The sequence below is a fragment of the Caretta caretta genome, chromosome 5, assembly GCF_965140235.1.
Source record: "Caretta caretta isolate rCarCar2 chromosome 5, rCarCar1.hap1, whole genome shotgun sequence".
Lineage (NCBI taxonomy): Eukaryota > Metazoa > Chordata > Testudines > Cheloniidae > Caretta > Caretta caretta.
The window spans coordinates 121,622,660-121,647,292 of NC_134210.1; the positions used below are offsets into that span (position 1 = coordinate 121,622,660).

The 24,633-nt window shown below is 44.8% G+C and overlaps 1 protein-coding gene and 1 long non-coding RNA gene across 2 annotated transcripts in view; one reads left to right on the forward strand and one right to left on the reverse strand.

The window, feature by feature from the left end:
* The window catches only part of LOC142072226 (uncharacterized), a 35,408-nt gene extending 23,334 nt beyond the window's left edge, over positions 1–12,074 (forward strand). Inside the window, exons 4-5 of the long non-coding RNA XR_012668652.1 lie at positions 5,840–5,908; positions 11,735–12,074. This is a non-coding gene — a long non-coding RNA (uncharacterized LOC142072226). The remainder of the gene's footprint in view (positions 1–5,839; positions 5,909–11,734) is intronic.
* Positions 1–24,633, reverse strand: part of SHOC1 (shortage in chiasmata 1) — a 120,694-nt gene that overhangs the window by 92,920 nt on the left and 3,141 nt on the right. The window contains exons 2-4 of the mRNA XM_075128844.1: positions 23,277–23,361; positions 19,124–19,253; positions 14,106–14,193 (exon numbers count right to left, since the gene is read on the reverse strand). Of these exons, the coding sequence (XP_074984945.1) occupies positions 14,106–14,193; positions 19,124–19,253; positions 23,277–23,321 (263 nt within the window). The 5' untranslated portion in view covers positions 23,322–23,361. The remainder of the gene's footprint in view (positions 1–14,105; positions 14,194–19,123; positions 19,254–23,276; positions 23,362–24,633) is intronic.

The window sequence follows — 24,633 nt, forward strand, 5'->3', positions numbered from 1 at the left end:
TTTGGGGAGAGGAATCCGTGCTATCAGAACTCCGTTCCAGTTTTCAAAATGCCACAACCTTTGTCAAAATCTCCCAGGGCATGAAGGACAGAGGCCATAACAGGGACCCGAAGCAGTGCTGCGTAAAACTGAAGGAGCTGAGGCAAGCCTACCAGAAAACCAGAGAGGCGAACAGCCGCTCTGGGTCAGAGCCCCAAACATGCCGCTTCTATGATGAGCTGCATGCCATTTTAGGGGGTTCAGCCACCACTACCCCAGCCGTGTTGTTTGACTCCTTCAATGGAGATGGAGGCAATACGGAAGCAGGTTTTGGGGACGAAGAAGATAGCTCACAGCAAGCAAGCGGAGAAACCGGTTTTCCCGACAGCCAGGAACTGTTTCTCACCCTAGACCTGGAGCCAGTACCCCCCGAACGCACCCAAGGCTGCCTCCTGGACCCAGCAGGCGGAGAAGGGACCTCTGGCGAGTGTACCTTTTAAAATACTATACATGGTTTAAAGGCAAGCATGTGAAAGGATTACTTTGCCCTGGCATTTGCGGTTCTCCTAGATGTACTCCTAAAGCCTTTGCAAAAGGTTTCTGGGGAGGGCAGCCTTATTTCGTCCTTCATGGTAGGACACTTTACCACTCCAGGCCAGTAACACGTACTTGGGAATCATTGTAGAACAAAGCATTGCAGTGTATGTTTGCTGGCGTTCAAACAACATCCGTTCAAACAACATCCGTTCTTTATCTCTCTGTGTTATCCTCAGGAGAGTGAGATATAATTCATGGTCGCCTGGTTGAAATAGAGTGCTTTTCTTCAGGGGACACTCAGAGGAGCCCATTCCTGCTGGGCTGTTTGCCTGTGGCTAAACAGAAATGTTCCCCACTGTTAGCCACAGGGAGGGGGGAAGGTTGAGGGGGTAGTCACGCGGTGGGAGGAGGCAAAATGCGACCTTGTAACGAAAGCACATGTGCTATGTATGTAATGTTAACAGCACGGTTTACCCTGAAAGAGTGCAGCCACTGTTTTATAAAATGTGTCTTTTTAAATACCGCTGTCCCTTTTTTTTTTCTCCACCAGCTGCATGTGTTTCAATGATCACAGGATCTTCTCCTTCCCAGAGGCTAGTGAAGCTTAGAAAGAAAAAAAAAACGCACTCGCGATGAAATGTTCTCCGAGCTCATGCTGTCCTCCCACACTGACAGAGCACAGACGAATGCGTGGAGGCAAATAATGTCAGAGTGCAGGAAAGCACAAAATGACCGGGAGGAGAGGTGGCGGGCTGAAGAGAGTAAGTGGCAGGCTGAAGAGAGGGCTGAAGCTCAAATGTGGTGGCAGCGTGATGAGAGGAGGCAGGATTCAATGCTGAGGCTGCTGCAGGACCAAACCAGTATGCTCCAGTGTATGGTTGAGCTGCAGCAAAGGCAGCTGGAGCACAGACTGCCACTGCAGCCCCTCTGTAACCAACTGCCCTCCTCCCCAAGTTCCATAGCCTCCACACCCAGACGCCCAAGAATGCGGTGGGGGGGCCTCCGGCCAACCAGCCACTCCACCACAGAGGAGTGCCCAAAAAAAAGAAGGCTGTCATTCAATAAATTTTAAAGTGCTGTGCTTAAAGTGCTGTGTGGCATTTTCCTTCCCTCCTCCACCACCCCTCCTGGGCTACCTTGGTAGTCATCCCCCTATTTGTGTGATGAATGAATAAAGAATGCATGAATGTGAAGCAACAATGACTTTATTGCCTCTGCAAGCGGTGATCGAAGGGAGGAGGGGAGGGTGGTTAGCTTACAGGGAAGTAGAGTGAACCAAGGGGCGGGGGGTTTCATCAAGGAGAAACAAACAGAACTTTCACACCGTAGCCTGGCCAGTCATGAAACTGGTTTTCAAAGCTTCTCTGATGCGTACCGCGCCCTCCTGTGCTCTTCTAACTGCCCTGGTGTCTGGCTGCGCGTAACCAGCAGCCAGGCGATTTGCCTCAACCTCCCACCCCGCCATAAACGTCTCCCCCTTACTCTCACAGATATTGTGGAGCGCACAGCAAGCAGTAATAACAGTGGGAATATTGGTTTCGCTGAGGTCTAAGCGAGTCAGTAAACTGCGCCAGCGCGCCTTTAAACGTCCAAATGCACATTCTACCACCATTCTGCACTTGCTCAGCCTGTAGTTGAACAGCTCCTGACTACTGTCCAGGCTGCCTGTGTACGGCTTCATGAGCCATGGCATTAAGGGGCATTCCTGCAGCTTTTGAAACAGACCAGAGTTCCTGAAGATGCAAGCATCATGCACCTTTCCCGGCCATCCCACGTTGATGTTGGTGAAACGTCCCTTGTGATCCACCAGAGCTTGCAGCACTATCGAAAAGTACCCCTTGCGGTTTATGTACTCGGCGGCTTGGTGCTCCGGTGCCAAGATAGGGATATGGGTTCCGTCTATAGCCCCACCACAGTTAGGGAATCCCATTGCAGCAAAGCCATCCACTATGACCTGCACATTTCCCAGGGTCACTACCCTTGATATCAGCAGATCTTTGATTGCATGGGCTACTTGCATCACAGCAGCCCCCACAGTAGATTTGCCCACTCCAAATTGATTCCCAACTGACCGGTAGCTGTCTGGCATTGCAAGCTTCCACAGGGCTATCGCCACTCGCTTCTCAACTGTGAGGGCTGCTCTCATCTTGGTATTCATGTGCCTCAGGACAGGGGAAAGCAAGTCACAAAGTTCCATGAAAGTGCCCTTACACATGCGAAAGTTTCGCAGCCACTGGGAATCGTCCCAGACCTGCAACACTATGCGGTCCCACCAGTCTGTGCTTGTTTCCCGAGCCCAGAATCGGCGTTCCACAGCATGAACCTGACCCATTAGCACCATGATGCATGCATTGGCAGGGCCCATGCTTTCAGAGAAATCTGTGTCCATGTCCTGATCACTCACATGACCGCGCTGACGTCGCCTCCTCGCCCGGTATCGCTTTGCCAGGTTCTGGTGCTGCATATACTGCTGGATAATGCGTGTGGTGTTTAATGTGCTCCTAATTGCCAAAGTGAGCTGAGCGGCCTCCATGCTTGCCTTGGTATGGCGTCCGCACAGAAAAAAGGCGCGGAACGATTGTCTGCCGTTGCTCTGACGGAGGGAGGGGCGACTGACGACACGGCTTACAGGGTTGGCTTCAGGGAGCTAAAATCAACAAAGGGGGTGCCTGTACATCAAGGAGTATTTCAGGCAGGACTTCACGGAGGGTTCCAATAAGAAATGGTGCACCTAAGTTATTGTCCTTATTGGAACAAGGAGGTTAGCCTGGCCTCTGATTGATACATGGCTAGATTTACCTCGCTGCACCTTCTCTGTGAGTGACTGCAGTGTGACCTAGAGGAATGAGTCCCCTAGACAGGGGAGGAGGCAAATGAGTACAAAACAAATCTGGTCTATTTCTTGTTTTGACCCACTCCATCTATCTTTTACATCTTTGGCTGGCAGCAGACGGTGCAGAAGGACTGCATGCCATCCACATCTCATGGCTGCTCGGCAGAAGATGGTACAGTACGACTGCTAGCCATCCTCATCTCTTGCCTGCCTGGCAGAAGATGGTACAATACGACTACTAGCAATCCTCATCTCTTGCCTGCCTGGCAGAAGATGGTACAGTACGACTGCTAGCAATCCGTATCGCCTGCCCGCTCACCATAAGACGGTTCAATAGGACTGACTGCAGGGCTAAAGAGAATGACCTGGTCAAGTCACTCCAAATTTAGTCCCTGCGCCCATGTCTGCCCAGGCGCTCCCAGCCGACGTGGCCAGGAGCACCTCGGACATGACGATGACGGCTACCAGTCGTACTGTACCGTCTGCTGCCACAAGGCAAGGGGTTGCTGCTACTCTGTAGCAATGCCGTACCGCGTCTGCCAGCACACAGGAGACATAGGGTGACGGTTACCTGAGCGGGCTCCAGGCTTGCAGTGGTATGGCGTCTGCACAGGTAACTCAGGAAAAAAGGCGCGAAATGATTGTCTGCCCTTGCTTTCACGGAGGGAGGGAGGGAGGGAACGGGGGCCTGACGATATGTACCCAGAACCACCCGCGACAATGTTTTAGCCCCATCAGGCATTGGGATCTCAACCCAGAATTCCAATGGGCAGCGGAGACTGCGGGAACTGTGGGATAGCTACCCACAGTGCAACGCTCCGGAAGTCGACTCTAGCCTCGGTACTGTGGAAGCGCTCCGCCGAGTTAATGCACTTAAGAGCATTTTCTGTGGGGACACACACACTCGAATATATAAAACCGATTTCTAAAAAACCGACTTCTATAAATTCGACCTTATTCCGTAGTGTAGACATACCCTAGTCTCTCTCTCTAGGCCCCTTATCCAATATCCATCGCTTTCCCATCCCCTCCCTGGCTCCTTGTCCCAATTTCTTTGCCCAGCCAGTCCCTCTTCTTCTTCCACATTCTGGTTCCTCGTAAGATCTGTCTCTTCTGCCCACCACTATTTCCCAGTCCCAGTATCCTTGTCCAGCCAATCCCAGTCTTCCCCCCCCCCTTGACACAATCTATACATTTCCCTCCCCCCCCAGTCCATTTCTTGTCCCCTCTGCATTTGCATCAGGTATCTTCCTCTTGCCCACTGTTCGCACGAGAGAGAGAGACTCCCTGCTCTCTGTTCTTGTGCCCAACCCCTCCTTGGCCCAGAGCAGGTGAGGGCAGCAGTTATAGAGAGTGTCCATCTTCACCCCTGCAGTGTTGGGCTGTAGCATGCTCAGTCATTCTGTGAGAATGGTGCATGTGATTCAGGCCACGTCTACACTACCACTTATGCCGGCAAAATTTATGTTGCTTAGGGCTGTGAAAAAAAACCCCAAACCCCTGAGTGACATAACTTTTGCCACATAAGTGATAGTGTGCACGGCGCTATGCTGGGGAGAGAGCTTCTCCTGCCAACATAGCTACCACCGCTTGTGGAGGTGGTTTTAGTATGTCAACAGGAGAGCTTTCTCCCATTGGCATAGAGCAGCTACACATGCAATCTTACAACAGCACAGCTGCACCAGTTCAACTGTGCTGCTGTAAGCTCGCTAGTGTAGACATGGTCTTAGTCACAAATAGGAGCTGTGAGGGACTGGAACATGCTCAGTGAGGATGGACCTTTCAGAGATTTTAGCTACTAAATTAAAAGTCATCTCAGACTATTGAACATGTGCAAACAGATTTTTTCAAATGCTTATAACTTTTCCAAATTTAAGCAGACATTCCTGGGAACAGTAAAAGGCATATCCCCACCACATGCCAAAGCACTATAGCTTCTCAAAGAAAAGGGCACCTGAATGTTTTCAACATTGCAAAACAACTTCTTTTTCCAACCTTGTCCTCAGAAATGGCTGAACCATTTTAACTGAAACTTTATAAAAAGATTCCTGAGTCAGATTTCCAGCAAGGAAAATTTCAACTCCAGTGGCCAAAGTTTGGCAAAGTTATAAGCAACTGATAGCAGGGTCTTATAATGGAAACCTTATGGGCAACCTTAATAATCGTGATCCAACTTTAAGTAAAGATGGTGAATATCTAGTCACTGTTCTCTAGGTTAGAGTGGGTGGGAACATATCAGTATCTACTGTGGTATACTTTTGACAATTTACTGTTCTGAACTATGATAAAAAACCAACTACAACTGTCCAGTAAAACAAGCATATTGTTGCTTAAATCCCTGAGCTACACTTCTTTAATGTTAGCTTAGCCCAGAATCAAACACTGTATTGAAGGAGCAGGTCTACCACTTATTTTACGTAAAGGCATCAGAACTTCTGAGTATTAGCTTTCATCCCAATCCTTACTAATCCTAATATTTGCTTCCTGCAGCACACTGAGCACAGATTTTCACTGAGCTGTTCACACTGATGCCCAAGTCTCTCTCCTGAGTAGCTACAGGTAAGAACCCCAGTAATGTGAATGGGTATTTTCAGTTATTTCTTATAATGTGCATTATTTTGCATTTGTCAACATTAAATTGTATCTGACATTGTGCTGCCCATTCATCTAGTTTTCCTGAGGTCCCTGGAATTTCCTCACAGTATTCTTTAGGTTTGACAATCTGAAATAATTTGATGTTATCTGCCAGTTTACTCACCTCATTATTCACTCACTTCACCACATCATTAGCAAACATACTAAATACCACCAATTCTAGGATAGCCTTTAGGTACTCAGCGTTAACCTTTGCCATGTTGAAAATTCACCATGTATTCCTGGTCCTTGTTTTCTGTCTCTTAGCCAGTTTCTAATCCACGACAGCACTTTACCTCTCATACCATGACTACTTAATTTCCTAAATAGCCTCCCATGGGGTATGTTTGGTGTTACTGCTGCATGCAATCTTTTGCTCTGTACAGGGTGCTCTCTTAAAATACCAAAATGATTTAGGTTACCATTGTTTGTTATTTACATTAAACAACATTGCAAAGCACGTATATCACAAGTTGATCCTCTGTTCTTAATTATAACTCACCATTGTGATGCCCATTAATCTTTCCATTGGTATACAGGCCAAATCAAGATTTATTAAAAATCTGAAGAAGTGAAACTGTCAGAAACACTTCAAAATTGAAGACCAATACAGGGACTGATTTCCTCAACTTTATCAGGGCTGCACAAATAATTAATTAATGCAAAAGTATAAACAGCAAGCATGCATAATATTTTTGGTGAAAAGTAAAGGCCATTTTGTCTAATAAGGCATCTCCCTACTTAGTATTTAATTTCCCCTGAGACGGCATTTAATTGATTCTTAAATCACTCACTGCTGTTACCTCAACTGCCCTGCCTCTGTATAAAAAGTGCTTTGAGGGTTTCTTTTCTGATTATTTCTTTTTCAATTTGTGTTTATTGGTCTGTACAATGGTTTGGCTGGTAACAACACATGTTACCAAGTGAGGGGCATGGGGGTCACTAAAACCTCATAAGAATTATCACTCACTGAGCAAACAGAAATGAGCAATGGATTATAGCTGATTCTCTTGTCTTGGTAAGAGGCAGGATACAGTTTGCATTGCTTTTTTGTGTTAAACTAGCCTTATAACTGAAAGTATTCCTTCTAAAGCAGAACCTTTGAATCACTATTCATTCTAGAATTACCTTTCTTCTCTGTACATTCTCAAATGCTATACAACTTTCTTTAGAAATACATACAACAATCCAAACTGAAAAGGATAACTGAATACTTCAGGTTAAACTTTTCAAATCGGAGTGTCTAAAATTAGGCACCTAAATCTGTATTTTGGAACCTAACTAAACTACCAAATTTTCAGAGCTGCTGGACAGTAGCAGTTCCCATTGACTTCAGTGGGAACTGCAAGTTCTCAGCACCTTAGTAGCACTGACACTTCAACACCATACTTTCCTTGTAACTGCACAGCTGCAGCCCTGATTAGAGAGCAGTACAGTCACATCACCCCAGGAAGAGTTTGGGTCTCCCCAATTTCCCCAAGCTATACCATCCTTATTTTTTTTAATAGTCTGCTCTCTGTGGTGCTCATGATCTCTGAATTGTCTGAGCTGTAAAAGCTGGATACTTTGCAGGTGTTATTCGCTTGCTTCCTCTATGGGGGAAGGAGGTGGAAGGTATATGGCAGACCAGAAGCCATGAAAGATGGCTTTCATCTCTTCAGCTTTCATGAGACTAGAGGTTTGCTTAATCACCAAAAAGGTTTGCTCTATCACATGGTTCTCAAGCTTCTGCTGAGACTGGTCCATTTTCGACAACTCTATCAAGACTGGGGTAACTCGATATGTCTGTCAGTTGCTACCAGAAGTTGCAGGCTGAGTTGTTTGTGACTTAAAAGTCACATGGTCCTACAGAAAGGCACAATACTTCAAAAACTCTTATGCAGTGGGAGCACAGCAGCTATATCTCCTCGTACCTTTTTCACTTTGTGTACCAAATGCCTGATCCAGCAGCTGCTGACCGGATGCTGGACTTTATTACTTGTTCTAATATTACAGTGAAAGGTAAATAGGAGTGCACAGCTGGGCTTCTCTATAGCACTTACATTTATCATCTCTCCTCTTGCTTTACTTTTTTTTTTCAAACAAAACAGTTCTAGGGCCTGATTTTCATGTCATTTACAGCTGTTATACACTAGACCAGGGGTTGGCAACCTTTCAGAAGTGGTGTGCCGAGTATTCATTTATTCAGTCTAATTTAAGGTTTTGCGTGCCAGTAATACATTTTAACGTTTTTAGAAGGTCTCTTTCTATAAGTCTATAATTTATAACTAAGCTATTGTTGTATGTACAGTAAATAAGGTTTTTAAAATGTTTAAGAAGCTTCATTTAAAATTAAATTAAAATGCAGACCCAGGCAGTGTGAGTGCCACTGAAAATTAGCTCGTGTGCCGCCTTTGGCACGCGTGCCATAGGTTGCCTACCCCTGCACTAGACTAACTCCACTGACTTCAGGCTAGTTACAGCTGATTTACCCTAGTGTGAGGGGAGATCCAGGCCCTTAGATCTGGATTTCTGAAGATATTTAGATGTTGCTCTGCTGAGCATCGCAAGACCTAAGTGACTTAGATGGCTAAGTCCCACTTTCAAAGATGACTTAGACACTTAGTATGTCTTTCCATTGGTATAATGGAATGTCTTTCAATAAAACTTTAGAATCCTAAGTGCTTCAGATACTTTTGGAATAGGGATGTAGCCAACTTAGTCACCTAGGCCCAGATTTTTAAAGGTATTGGGCATTGCTGTGCTCAGTGTTGCAATGCGTAGCTGATTTAGGAGCCTAAATATCATTTGGAAATGGGATTTAGGCACTTAGAAGCCAAAATCCCATTGACAGTCAATGGGATTTAGACTCCTGAGTGCCTAAATCTCTTTTGAAAATGAAACATAGGCTCCTAAATCAGTTAGGCATTGTAAAGATGAGCACAGCAATGCCCAAATATCTTTTAAAAATCTGGGTGTTAGTCTTTTTAGTATCCCCTCAAAAGGGAGCTTCCTCCCACACCCTACCTCTTATTTTTGTTGCCCTCAGCTGGCCCTTTCCCATTTTTGATATTGTATATCTCAACTTAAATTTACTTGCATCTCTAAATAAATTGTTGGCTTATCAGTAGTGGTGTCAGCAGCAAGCCAGCACACTCTCTTAAATTAATTAGGAGGCAAAGGAAATAAGGTCAACCTCTACAAAGCAATTGTATCTATCCTGATGCCTAACATTATATATATCTGTCAAAAGATAAAGAGTTTAAACCTGTTGACTTAGAGAAGCTTTTATCATTGCTTCATGCAGATGTTAAAATTATATAAAAATTCTTAACCAGGTGACAATAAGCTATCTTAACAATACCGATTAGGCATATTTTCTTTCTGATAAATGGGATATCAATAAATAAATTCATTCCCTAATTTATGTTTGCACCTAGCTCACTTTTGAGCAGACATGAACCACCTATCAAATTGCAGAAGTTTAGGCAGGAATACAGTTATCCTCAATCAACTTGTCACCCAATTCTATGGAGAATGCCAAAGCAATAAACAACTGATAATATATACAGATTGTTCTAGGATCTTACAAACAATTTTTAACTGTTTGGTTATGATTAAGAAGGCTTCTCAAGGGGTGTATCTGAATCACAGAAACACAGAATAGTAGGACTGGAAGGGACCTTGAGAGGTCATCTAGTCTAGTCCCCTGCACATTTGGCAGGACTAAGTATTATCTAGACCGGGGTGGGCAAACTCTTTGGCCCAAGGGCCACAGCGAAACTGTATGGAGGGCTGGGGTAGGAAAGACCGTGCCTCCCCGAACAACCTGGCCCCTGCCCCCTATCTACCCCCTCCTACTTCCCACCCCCTGACTGCCCCCCTGTGAACTCCCGACCCATCCAACCCTCCCTGCTCCTTGTCCCCTGACCGCCCCCTCCCGGGACCCCCACCCCTAACTGCCCCCCTAGACCCCAACTCTATCCAACCCCCCCTGTTCCCCATCCCCTGACTGCCCTCCACCCCCGAACCACTGCCCCATCCAACCGCCCCTTGCTCCCTGTCCCAGCTGCCCCCCAGGAAACCACTGCCCCTTATCCAACCCCCCCCCCCTTTCTTCCTGCCCCCTTACCATGCAGCTCAGAGCAGCAGGAGCTCGCAGCCCTGCTGCCTGGCTGGAGACAGCCACGCCACTGCGCTGCCCAGCAGTGAGGCTGCAGAGGAGGGAGGACAGCAGGGTAGGGGCCGGGGGCTAGTGTCCCCGGCCGGGAGCTCAAGGGCTGGGCAGGACGGTCCCATGGGCTAGACGTGGTCCGTGGACCGTAGTTTGCCCACCTCTGGTCTGCCCATCCCTGACAAGTGTTTTTTCTAACCTGCTCTTAATCTCCACTGACAGATTCCACAACCTCCCTCTGCAAGTTATTCCAGTGCTTAACCACCCCTGACAGTTAGGAATTATATTTCTAATGCCCAACCTAAATCGCTGTGGCTGCAATTTAAGTCCATTGCTTCTTGTCCTATCCTCAGAGGTTAAAGAGACCAATTTTTCTCCCTCCTCTTTGTAACAACCTTTTATGCACTTGAAACTGTTATCACATCCCCCCTCAATCTTTTCTTCTCCAAACTAAACAAACCCAATTTTTTCAATCCTCCCTCATAGGTCGTGTTTTCTAGACAGTTAATCATTTCTGTTGCTCTTCTCTGGACTTTCTCCAATTTTTCCACCTTTCCTGAAATGTTGTGCCAGGAACTGGACACAATACTTCAGTTGAGGCCTAATCAGTGCGGAGTAGAGCAGAAAAATTACTTCTTGTGTCTTGTTTACAACACTCCTGCTAATATATCCCAGAAGGATGTTTGGGTTTTTTTACAACAATGTTACACTGTTCGCTCATATTTAACTTATGACCCACTATGATCTGGGGATCCATTTCTGCAGTACTCCTTCCTATACAGTCATTTCCCATTTTGTATGTGTCAACTGTTCCTTTTTAAGTGGAGTACTTTGCATTTGTTCTTACTGAATTTCATCCTATTTTCTTCAGACCGTTTCTCCAGTTTGTCATAATACAGTAACCTACAGTTGTTCAAGGTACCTGTATTATGATTTAGAAACTGAATTAACATATGCAACCAGATCTTCAAAATATGCCTGTTGTCCCCAGGGCATTTTAATTGAATGTACCCTACAGAGCAGCATACATTCTCTTATTCCACCTCCATTCATACAGTAGGTGATTCAATAAGCCTTTTTAAAGTACTGTCAGACACTCCTACAAATGCACTAAATGTTGCAAAAAGCAATATCAAGTCCTTATTAAATAATAAACACATTAACTAAAATATATATGAAGGGTTAAAATCCATTGCTGATGTAGTAACCTGGTATATGGATTTGTGTACAGGCCCAAAGTCCAGAGTTTGGTCAAGAGGTCAGAGGCCTAGCAATAGCTAAGAGAAAGCAGAATAACCAAAGATATGCCTGGTCAGCAAAACGCCAAATGTTGGGGGCAATAATTGTGTCTTATTCAAAGTTGCAAATAGAACAAAGAAGCCCTGTTTCTGTTGTGTTAGTTTCTTCTGTAGGGAGATGTTCTTCCCACACATCCAACCTTGAGTTTATGAAAAGGTTGGAACATGTCAGTATAAGATATGGCCTCCTCCCACCCCTCTTTCCCAGGGCCCAATGCCTGCCTTAAAACACAAATAAGCAACTTGAAAGACAATCTTCATTGCCACATACTTTCACTGTTTCTTTGATTTTACCCCTAGATATGTATCTGTTGGACAATCAAAGGAGCTACTTCATTCCTATGGACCCCAAATTGAATTCAACATATATTTATACTAATACATTTATTAAAGTACTAATTAAGTGTCATGTGTTAACCTGAAGCCATGGGCGGAGACATTATGTAACCTTTTGACCATTGGCTACTGTGCTTATCCTGTCTTGCTGCTAGACCTATCCAAGGGTTTGGGACTGCCTACCCCGTCATTTCCCTCTGCCCCATGGAAAATCTATATAATCCATTGTAATCAATTGTTTGGCAGTGTCTCTGAGCCTAATAAGCGAGGTGACACACCATCAGCGCTGTACGTAATAAACCCACGTGCTTGATTCTACACGGTGTCCATATTTGTTCCTTCATATATATGCGAAGTATCAATTGAAAACAGTGTCTCTGAGCCTAATAAGCGAGGTGACACACCATCAGCGCTGTACGTAATAAACCCACGTGCTTGATTCTACACGGTGTCCATATTTGTTCCTTCATATATATGCGAAGTATCAATTGAAAACAACAGTCCTAATTATATAGGAAAATTCCCAGTGACTTAATTTAAAGTAAATTCAAGTATTACATCTGCTCCTGTGTTCCTCTACCAATTTTACAAGCACATTTTCCTATGTTTTTAAATTGTTTTTCTGTCTCCTGTTACTGTGCAAAAGACCCCACACAATGCACAAAGTACTGTAAATTGATTAACTAGCTATACAGAGGAGACAAGTGCAGTGTCTTTCACTTAGGAAGGAGAAATCCCATGCACCACTACAGGCTGGGGACCGACTGGCTAAGCAGCTGTTCTGCAGAAAATGACCTGAGGATTACAGTGGACAAGAAGCTGGATATGAGTCAGCAGTGTGCCCTGATTTCCAAGAAAGCCAATGGCATATTAGGCTGTATTAGTAGGAGTATTTCCAGCAGATCGAGGGAAGTGATTATTCCCCTCTATTCAGCACTAGTGAGGCCACACCTGGAGTAGTGTGTCCAGTTTTGGTTCCCCACCTACAGAAGGGATGTGGACAAATTGGAGAGAGTCCAGCAGAGGTCAACAGAAGTTATTCGGGGGCTGGGGCACATGAGTTATGGGGAGCAGCTGAGGGAAATGGGGTTATTTAGTCTGCAGAAGAGAAGAGTGAGGGGGGATTTGATAGCAACCTTCAACTACCTGAATGGGGGGTTCCAAAGAGGATGGAGCTTGGCTCTTCTCAGTGATGGCAGATGACAGAACAAGGAGCAATGGTCTCAAGTTGCAGTGGGGGAGGCTGGATATTAGGAAACACTATTTGACTAGGAGGGTGGTGAAGCACTGAAATAGGTTATCTAGGGAGGTGGTGGAATCTCCATCCTCAGAGGTTTTTAAGGCCCAGCTTGACAAAGCCTTGGCTGGAATGATTTAGTTGGTGTTGGTCCTGATTTGAGCAGGGGATTGGACTAGATGACCTCCTGAGGTCTCTTCCAACCCTAATATTCTATGATTCTAAGAACTGCGATTTTAAGTTTACCAGAACCCTTTATTACAGGTGGTATGGGTAGTGGCACCTAAAGTTAAGGTTGCTTGACACTTCCCATTACATGCCCCTATTATCAGTTGCTTATATCTTTGCCACACTTCAACTATTCAGGTTGATTCTGGTCTTCCTTAAACCATTTTACATTGGTGTAACTCCACTGGCTTCAATGGAGTTATTTCAGATTTACAATGCTGTGAGAGCAGAACCAGACACCATTTATCTGTTTATTACAAAACATACTTTCCCTTTCAAATCCTATGCAAACTAAAAAGGCCATGTTACTAAAAAAAGGAACTCCTTTTTTCAAAGAACATGTTTTTTGTATCTCATTTGCTATGCCAGACATTTTTATTGCTACTTCTTGACTAGTAGAATAATTTTTGTACATATCTCTAAAATGCAAGTTGAACTCCATCACTACCCCCTGACATATTTTTAAAGATTTACAAAAAGCCTTTTTCTGAATAGGCTCATTCCAGTTTTCTGAGCTGTAACTGACTTTAAAAAAAACAACCCCAAACCTTGACTCTTCCCTTTTATGGTCATAAACAGATTTCAAGGGCTTAGCTGAATGGCAGAAGGTATACTTTAGAGCTCGTTATTCCACTATTTTTTCAAGTTAAGTAGGAAGCAGAAAATGCTCCATGTAAATGCAGTGCAACGTTGACCAAAAGTCTCAGGTAAATAAAAGTAAACTGCAAGATGTTTGTTAATTAAGCCACACATACTCTGTACTATTAACAACAAAACCTTTCTATTTGATTATTATAATAATTTATGATTCAGGCATTATTCAGATGAACATCAAGAAATTAATTTTGATTGTAAATAAAGGGTACAGACTTCTCCAGGAAATCCTCTACATATAAACTTTGCTTCCATTGATCCAGGACTGAAATATCCATCATTTTTTGTGTGGAAACAACTGAAACTAGAAAAGAGAAACAAATACAAAAAGTTCAGAGAAAAGTCATGCTAAAATTAGTTTAATTTTTACAAGTAAGCCAAGCCCCTTCAGAGCCCAGCAATATTGTAGCTAGTAGGCAATGAAAAAAACAATGCTCTCAGGCCATGTCTACACTACACAGCTAAATTGGCACTGCTGTGATCGATGCACGGCATCGATTTATCGGGCCTGGTGAAGACACGCTAAGTCAATGGGAGAGCACTCTCCTCTCAATATCTGTAATCCACCTCAATGAGAGGCAGAAGCTATGTCGCCAGGAGAGCGTCTCCCATCAACATAGCATAGCATGGACACCCCTGTAAGTCGATCTAAGATACCTCAACTTAAGTTACGTTACTTATGTAACCTAACTAGCGTAACTTAGCCCTGGTCTACACTACGAGTTTAGGTCGAATTTAGCAGCATTAGGTCGATTTAACCCTGCACCCGTCCACACGACCAAGCCTGTTTTGTTGACTTAAAGGGCTCTTAAAATCGATTTCTGTACTCCCTGGCAAGGGGAATAGCGCTAAAATCGACCTTGCTGGGTCAAATCTGGGGTAGTGTGGATGCAATTTGACAGTATTGGCCTCCATGAGCTATCCCAGAGTGCTCCATTGTGACCGCTCTGGACAGCACTCTCAACTCAGATGCACTGGCCAGGTAGACAGGAAAAGACCCAGGAACTTTTGAATTTAATTTCCAGTTTGGCCAGCGTGGCGAGCTGATCAGCACAGGTGACCATGCAGAGCTCATCAGCACAGGTGACCACGGAGTCCCAGAATCGCAAAGAGCTCCAGCATGGACCGAACGGGAGGTACTGGATCTGATCGCTGTTTGGGGAGAGGAATCTGTGCAGGCAGAACTCTGTTTCAAAAGACAAAATGCCAATATATTTGCCAAAATCTCCAAGGGCATGATGGACAGAAGCTACAACAGGGACACACAGCAGTGCCATGTGAAAGTTAAGGAGCTGAGGCAAGCCTACCAAAAAACAAAGGATGCAAACGGTCGCTCCGGATCAGAGCCCCATACATGCCGCTTCTATGATGAGCTGCATGCAATTCTAGGGAGCGTCCCTACCACTACCTCACCACTGTCCGTGGACACTTGCAAGGGGGGAGTTTCATGCAACAGTGATGAGGATTTTCTGGATGAGGAGGAGGAGGAGGAGGAAGTTGAGGATAGCGCATAGCAGGCAAGCGGAGAATCCCTTCTCCCTGGCAGCCATGAACTGTTCATCACCCTGGAGCCAATACTCTCCCAACCATCCCAAGGCGGGCTCCCAGACCATGAAGCCGGAGAAGGCACCTCTGGTGAGTGTATCTTTGTAAATATAATACAGGGTTTAAAAGCAAGTGTGTTTGATGATTAATTTGCCCTGAAGACTTGGGATGTATTCGCAGCCAGTATAGCTACTGGAAAAGTCTGTTAACGTGCCTGGGGACGGAGCGGAAATTCTCCAGGGACATCTCCATGAAGCTCTCCTGGAGGTACTCTAAAAGCGTTTGCAGACGGTTTCTGGGGAGGTCAGCCTTATTCCGTCCTCCACGGTAGGACACTTTTACCACACCAAGCCAGTAGCAAGTAGTCTGGAATCATTGCAGAACAAAGCATTGCAGCGAATGGGCCTGGGCTTTGGTGGCATTCAAGCAACATCTGTTCTTTATCTTTTTGTGTTAGCCTCAGGAGAGTGATATCGTTCATGGTCACCTGGTTCAAATACGGGAAATTTGTTTAAGGGGACATTCAGAGGTTTCTGTTCCTGCTGGGCTGTTTGCCTTTGGCTGAAACGAAATCATCCCTGCTGTTAGCCATGTGGTGGGGGGAGGCCCGTTTATGCTGAGCTGTTCACATTTGGCTGACCGGGATCTTCTCTGATACTAGCCACATGGTGGAGGGGAGGGGTGAAGCGCTCATCCCAGATAATTGGATGGGGGGAGGGGTTTGGGTTGTGCTGCACGTTTACCCTAAAACAGCAGCCCCTCCTTTTAAATGGCCAACTCAATGGGCTTTGCTTGGTACGGGAAAGGAGGGCGCTGCTGTTTGAAACCATTCCCACATGTTATGAAGGTTGAAGAAGCCGAAACCCTTTGCCTTACCATGGCTGCCTACAAGCCGAATTTCTGTTGCCTAGCCAAGCGTATGTGATGTCTCACACCAAACCAGCAGGCACTCAATATAAGAGGGAAAATGTGACTTTGTACCAAAAGCACAAGTGCTATTTATTGTGAAACGCCTGATTCAGTGTGAAATAGTCTTCCCTTTGTTCTCTAAAATATATCTTTTTAAATACAACTCTCCCTTTTTTCGTCCCGCAGCTGCAAATGTTTCTACGCTCCCTCTATCATCTCCGTCCCAGAGTCTAACGCAGAAGAAGGCATTAGAAGGTGAAAAAAACACACTCGCGATGAAATGTTCTCAGAGCTTATGTAGTCCTCCCGCACTGAAAGAGCTCAGCAGAATGTGTGGAGGCAAACAATGGCAGAGACCAGGAAAGCATTAAATGAATGCGAGGAGGGAGGAGCGCAATGAAAGGAGGCAGGAGCACGATGCGAGGAGGCAGGATGCAATGCCGATTCTAATGGGGGAGCAAACTGACATGCTCAGGCATCTGGTGGAGCTGCAGGAAAGGCAGCAAGAGCACAGACTGCTGCTGCAGCCCCTGTATAACTGCCTGCCCTCCTCCCCAAGTTCCATATCCTCCTCACCCAGACGCCCAAGAACGCGAGCTTTTAAACATCCAAATGCACATTCTATTCTGCACTTGCTCAACCTATAGTTGAACTGCTCCCGACTACTGTCCAGGGTGCCTGTGTATGGCTTCATGAGCCATGACATTAAGGGGTAGGCTGGGTTCCCAGGGATAACTATAGGCATTTCAACATCCCCAACGGTAATTTTCTGGTCTGGGAAGTAAGTTCCTTCCTGCAGCTGTTTAAACAGACCAGAGTTCCTGAAGATGCGAGCATCATGCACCTTTCCCGGCCATCCCACACTGATGTCAGTGAAACGTCCCTTGTGATCCACCAGTGCTTGCAGCACCATTGAAAAGTACCCCTTGCGGTTTACGTACTGGCTGCCAAGGTGGTCTGGTCCCAAGATAGGGATATGCGTTCTGTCTATCACCCCACCACAGTTAGGGAACCCCATTGCAGCAAAGCCATCCACTATGACCTGCACATTTCCCAGAGTCATTACCCTTGATAGCAGCAGCTCAGTGATTGCGTTGGCTACTTGGATCACAGCAGCCCCCACAGTACATTTACCCACTCCAAACTGTTTCCCAACTGACCGGTAGCTGTTTGGCGTTGCAAGCTTCCAGAGGGCTATCGCCACTTGCTTCTCAACAGAGAGGGCTGCTCTCATCTTAGTATTCTTGCGTTTCAGGGCAGGGGAAAGCAAGTCACAAAGTTCTATGAAAGTGCCGTTACACATAAGAAAGTTTCACAGACACTGGGAATCGTCCCAGACCTGCAACACTGTGCAGTCCCACCAGTCTGTGCTTGTTTCCTAAGCCCAGAATTGGCGTTCCATGGCATGAACCTGCGCCATTACCACTCTGATGTCCAAATTGCCAGGGCCCGTGCTTTGAGAGAAGTCTGTGTCCATGTCCTCATCACTATCGTGATTGCCCTGTCGTCGCCTCCTTGCCTGCTTTTGTAGGTTCTGCACATACTGCAGGATAATGCGCGAGGTGTTTGCAATGCTCATAACAGCAGCGGTGAGCTGAGCGGGCTCCATGCTCGCCGTGGTATGGCATCTGCAGGAAAGCAGAGTTGTAGCGGAAGCGGTGGATGATACCAAGAGAATAGATATTTATACAGAACGACGAGAGGACCTGCGAGGTGGATTCATGGCACCAGGAGAGCAGAGTTGCAGCGGAAGCGGTGGAGGACGACTGTTAACAATGCACACATATCCTGAGGAAGAACACAAGTACTCGGGAACACATGACAGACAACATGGAGAAATTTGCTACTGAGACAAGAGCAGCAGAGCAGAGTTGCAGCGGAAGTGGTGGATGACGACGATGGTTAGCAGTTCTACTGCACCGTCTGTTGACAGCAGTATGACATCTGCACGGAAAAAAGCTGCAAAACGATTGTCTGCCGTTGCTTTCACAGAGGGAGGGACGACTGACGACGTGTACCCAAAACCACCCGCGACAATATTTTTGCCCCATCAGGCACTGGGAGCTCAACCCAGAATTCCAATGGGTAGTGGAGACTGCAAGAACTGTGGGATAGCTACCCACAGAGCAACACTCCAAAAGTCGCCGCTAGCCACGGTACTGTGGATGCACTCCGCCGACTTAATGCGCTTAGTGTGGACATATGCAATTGACTGTATAAAATCGATTTCTAAAAATCGACTTCTATAAGATCAACCTAATTTCGTAGTGTAGACATACCCTTAGATCAACTTACAGCGTTAACTGTAACGCTACTCTGTGCTTGGAACATTCTCCTTCCTTCTGTGCACCAAACCTCTGTACCACCCTTCAAACCTCTCCACAAAACTTTTTCTTCACTTTATCTTCTGTCACTACTCTCCTTTACAGAAATGTCTGTGTCCCACTTGTACCTGATCCTTTTCTGTTATGCTGTATCTGCCTAATTAAATTTTAAGTTCCTCAGAGCTTCTTAGAAGTTTGTAAAACAATGTGCTCACCTTTGGTGCTATATATATATATATATATATATATATATATTCACATACACACACATTTAATAAGACATATCCATTTACTTGTTACTTCAGCAGTGTATGCATATTATCTTCACAGCTGGTGTGAGTTAGTACACTGGAAGTAATTGTTGCAACCAAGATCATCAGTTCTTGTATCCCAGCTACCAGTTTTTCACTAGGTTCAAAATGAATCTGAATTGAAAATTAAAAATAAATAGAACACCTCTTGTCCATGGCCTCCTGTACTTATCATCAGCAAAGACTCCAGTATGATGGTAATTCTCATCTTGATGTAAACAGGGAGGAACACGAAATGATAACCGATCAATAGAAAACTTCTGTCTTGCCACATTCTGCACAAGAAAAATAGTTATATATAATTATCAGCTTGATTGTTCTACCTTTACCCTGGCTGAATAGTACCTTCTTTCTCAAACAGTCCTACTGATTTTAATGAGCTATTCAAGAATTAAGGTGATACTTACTGTGAGTAATGGTGGAGCAATCTGGCCCTAACAGAGGATCTTAATTTTACTGAGCCAGATTTTTAGTCCTTGATCTCCACTTGCGCACATGCAAAATGCACTTATACCTAGTTGCACCTGCACTTTTGCATGTGCAATTACCCATGAGTATACAAACCGTTTTAGATACCCACTGAACAATCTAACACACGAACATCTGGAAGCTGGGTAGAGGCCATTGAAAATGAATCCTATTGTGTCTGTTGAAAATGCTCAGTTATTCACAAATGCCAGTTCACATATGCCTGCACAAGGTTACAAAAATTTCCCAACAAATCCTATTATTTTCATCCAAAATAACGAAGTAAAACAGAGTAAGCATTTATATAAATTTTATTTATATAGACACAATTTAAGATCTTTTGTAGACATGCTACTAATTTTACTTAAAATCCTCTGAAAATATTCTAATACTTAATGGTCATCCTGGCATCCTCAGTAACTCTTTATTTAGCACCAAATTCAATAAAGTATCCTCACAAACACTATGCCACAGAAGTCCAAAAAGGAGAGCACAAACTTAAGGGGGGCAGGAAAGGAAGATGTGGGGATAGGGAGAATGGGAAGAAAGGGATTCTGTAATAGGAGCTTGGAGTGATGAGCAGGTGAATCACTGATAATTTGGGAGGCAGGGGGACACTGGAGACATCCAGAGTTCTAAGGGTATGAGAGTGGTATGGAAAAGAGAAAGAAGCTCTGCACAGAAACATGAGAGAACGACAATGAGGAGTCTAGAGATCCATATGTTTCTACATCTGCGTCCCCTACCCCACTAGAAATGTCTAGCAAAGCTTCTAGAAATGTCCCTCAACTTCAGGGTAGGCCCTCAGCCTCTTTGCCATAACACCCAGTCTGATGGTCCAGCTGTGGTTCGTATAGCCAGAACCCTCTGCCGACAAATCTGAGGTAGTCTGCTAACAGGGGATGATGCAGAGAAACAAAGGTGGTAGCTGTCCCCCTAACAGTCCTTCAGAAAGGGATCAGTTCTCCCCTGCAGCCTGTCAGGAAGCAAAAAAAATTCCAATATATACAAACAAATTTATTTGGTGAATATGATACTGATAAGCTATACAACCTCTTGAATGGATCAGTCAAAGTTCTCCTATTTTCTGTCTGCCCTGAGAGCAGAAGACAAGAACTGGAAATCGAACCTGGGTCTACGGCATGCTAGTGCAGACAGACTATTAACCACTAGCCTATACTAAGCCTAAATAATTCATATTTAAGCCTGGCTGTGCCTCCACGTAGGAGCCAAAGGGAGGACATGCTGCTGCTTCCGGGAGCCGCTGAGGTAAACGCCACCCGGAGCCTACACCCCTGAGCCATCCTGCGTGCCCCACCCCACTGCCCCAGCCCTGATTCCCCCTCCTACCCTCCAAACCCCTCGGTCCCAGCCTGGAGCACCCTCCTACACCCCCAAATCCCTCATCCCCAGCCCCACCCCAGAGCCTGCACCTCCAGCTGGAGCCCCCCCACCCTGCCCTGCCCAGCCCTGAGCCCCCTCCTGCACCGTGAACTCCTCATTTCTGGCCCCATCCCACAACCCGCACCTCCCACACCCCAACCCCAATTTTGGAAGCATTCATGGCCTGCCTTACAATTTCTATATCCAGATGTGGCCCTCGGGCTAAAAAGTTTGCCCACCCCTGCACTAACGCTCATGTGGGGAATCTGGCTAATATATAAAGCTCTAGTGTTCTGAACACCCAGCCTTCTCCAATAATTCAGCCAAACTAGATAGGTTGAGAAATAATAGCAGGGAGTGAAAGGAACAAGAAATAAGTAAATTAAGACTATAACCCTCACTGAAATTGAACCACTGGAGGGTATAGGAATCAGAGAAAGCTTAGCAAGAACTTGTCTTTGGCCTCTCTTGAGATCTTTATGCTTTTGGCAACAGTGTTTGATTCAATAGTGCATTAGATCAAGAGATCCTGAAAGATCAGTTTAAGTCTATGTGCATCAGACTTTTTCAGGATGATGGAAATGAGGAGCAGCAATGGAACAAAGAATGGAACTTCAGTTTTGAAGCAGAACATCACCGTATTGTCAAACCAGAACTGGTGCTGGGAGGCGCAAGCTGATATTCAGCATTAACATGCAAACATTACTACAATAGTCCCAGACTGTTTGACCTTCTGTTGCTACTACTCTGGAGCCTGTGAAAGATTGTGCTATCTGTGAGAAAAACATAAAGAGAAGAGAGACTATTTTGGAAAAGAAAATATAGAACTAAATCCTGTTCTTTCTTGCCTGACATAGGGAGGAAACTGCAGTGATGACAGCACACAACAGGACAGCTTAGGGCAGGTGGGAGAGAAATACATGGTGGACACACCTGACTGCTGCTCCAAGAAGAAACAGGATAAGTTTCATTTCAGCATGTGTTTTGCACGGCCAGCAACCTAACCACATTCTAGGCCAGCTGGAGCTCTGGAGTGGCAATAGAAGTTAGCTGCTAGTACTCAAGAGACTACTAGGAAGGTATCCTGCTGCATGGGTATGCTAAGGAATACTCCTGCCTATGGGGAAAGGAATATGGGTGGAGTATTCATGGAATGTGGCCCTTTGTGTACTTTCAAGCACTAGCAGGACTATACTGGATACAATGCAAGCTACATCTTCTTAAAGGAGTCGCAAGAGCTGCTGCATACTGTACACCCCCTGAACTCTTAGCCCTAGACTACACGGGCGAGGGGTGGGGGAATCGATCTAAGCTACGCAACTTCAGCTACGTGAATAATGTAGCTGAAGTTGACGTACTTAGATGGACGTACCGTGATGTCTTCACCACGGTGAGTCAACTGCTGCAGCTCTCCTGTCGATTCTGCCTGTGGCTCTTGTGGCGCTGGAGTACAGGAGTTGACGGGAGAGTGCTCGGGGGTCGATTTATCGCATCTAGGCTAGACACGATACATCGATGCCCACTGGATCGATCGCTGCTCGCCAATCCAGTGGGTAGTGAAGACATACCCTTAGAGACATTATGTCTGAGGGCCTCTCCCTACCACTCACACACTAGAACTGCTCCCTCTTTAGATACAGCACTCAATGGGTGGACAGGTTTGTGATTTGTCCCACAGTTTTTAAAAAGTCAAAAAAGAGAGAAAACTAAATTACAGTGGGACAACATGCTTCAGCAATGAGCAACTGACACATTCAATAACAATGCACAACTGAAGAGATGAAGGAAAACAAGACTTCATAATGACAGGTTTCAGAGTAGCAGCCGTCCTCCTTTTCTTTTTTCAAGACTTCATAATGTTTCTATGTTGTAACTGATAAACAACTACAAAACTAAAATGCTCCTCGTAGATAAAGTTATGTCAACAAATGTGTACATTCCATGAGCCTGAATTTTACTGAAAACATTATACAGAAATAAACACCTTTCCTGTTATTAAAGCATCAAGGGAGAATAATATATTGTGGAAATGCTACTCTACTGCATATTAAAGTTGAAAGAAAACTGGATTCCTTCTAGGAAAAAAGTAATTAAGAGTTTTATGCTTTAAAAGACTTAGGATGCTCTTCAAAATGATCTATGAGCAGGAAACAAGCTCTAAAACAATATCATATGTGCAGCAGACCATCAAAAGGTGGACGCTCTTCAGTTTTGGCAGGATTATATTTGGACTCTATTGTAAAATACCAGCAATCACTTCACCATAATATGCCAGAGAGAGAATTAAGGTCTTGTGTGCAGCAGCAGTGCAGTAAAAAGAGCTCATTTAAACGGAATCCTTAAGTAATTAGTTGCTTTATATGGTTTCAAAAATGCATCAAAGGCTGTGTGTAATTATTCCCATCACATTTCCTATAGAGCACGGGAAGTGCAACAGTAAACTGTACCTCATATAAATAGTCTACTGCATGATATTTAAGAGCTGCAAACATTATCTTCCTCGTTTGGCAATGTATTCAAAACTTCACTTGTCTGAAAGATACATAAAATATAAATTACTCAAAAACCTTTTGCAGAACACAAAATCTTAAAACAGAAATGCTGTTACTCTGATTCAGTAGATTAGCCTCTTAACTTCTGCATAAACATGTATATGCTGTAGAGAAGTTTTTATTAGACTAGTGTTTCCCAAAGTGTGGGGTAAGTCACCGTGGGGGGTTCCAAGGAGTCTGGTGGGGCATGGACATTCAATTCTTTTAGTCTCATTTTTTTGTTTGTTTGTTTTTAAGTAAAGCTCTAGCTGTTATGGTTTCAAAGATTACCTTTCAAACATGAAGCAAGTGTAATCAATGTAGAGGTGTCTTCCTGTCTTTATAGAGAGCCTGAACAATAAGTCTGAGGTTTAAACCGCCTCATTAATTTCAAAAGATGCTAACTCTGTTATCAGTGATGATACTTTAAATGTCTACATTGTTAATATTTCATTGATCATCAAAGCATACAAGGAAGGACAGCTAGTTATCATATTGTGAAGCTCTGTGATAGATACTGCAACCCCATGCAATATCTTTGAGGACCACTTGAAGAGTTTATGAATCACTGTGGGCCAGGGATTGTTTGAAACTCCAAACAGGGAGGATTACCCTAGCTCTTCCAGAAGCCAAAAACAGTAGGGGGTAGTTATGGTGAATCATTTAAGTACCACCCCTTGGTGACACTTGCATATACTGGTTGAGGCTGGGTTTTCCCAAGACTAGCAGACAAAGAATGGGCTTTTGATATAAAAAGGGCCTTCTTTCTGATCCAGCAAATTAACATAACTCCTCTCCAGAGGCAGCCACAAACTGCAGAAGAGTTGGAAAAACGTTGGCCTACAGGGCCCATAAGACAGATGGGTGACTCCTGGGATATTCAGTTTGTGTTTAAATCCATTTATTGTTTTATTATGTTTTCTCTAGAATGCTTTTACCTTAAGAGTAAATGTGCTTTGTTAGAAAGAGCTGTGTGGATACTTGTAACTGCTGGCAATATACTATTCACAGCTCTCAGAGAGAAAGCTGGGCTTATCACAGTGTAAGGTAAGAGGCTATGCAGCCTTAAAACTCCCCAATCAGAATGAAGTGCCCAGAAACAGATGACAGCTGGAGACCTAAGACCTGACTGGGCACTGCTGGAGTGGATCCCAGAGGGGGAATACAAGTGCAATTATAGTATTTCTCAAGGTGGAGGGAAGAGGAGTGGAGGAGGAAGCAGAAGGTGCAGAAATTAAGATGTGTAGGCCTTTAACAATACATGATGGGATTG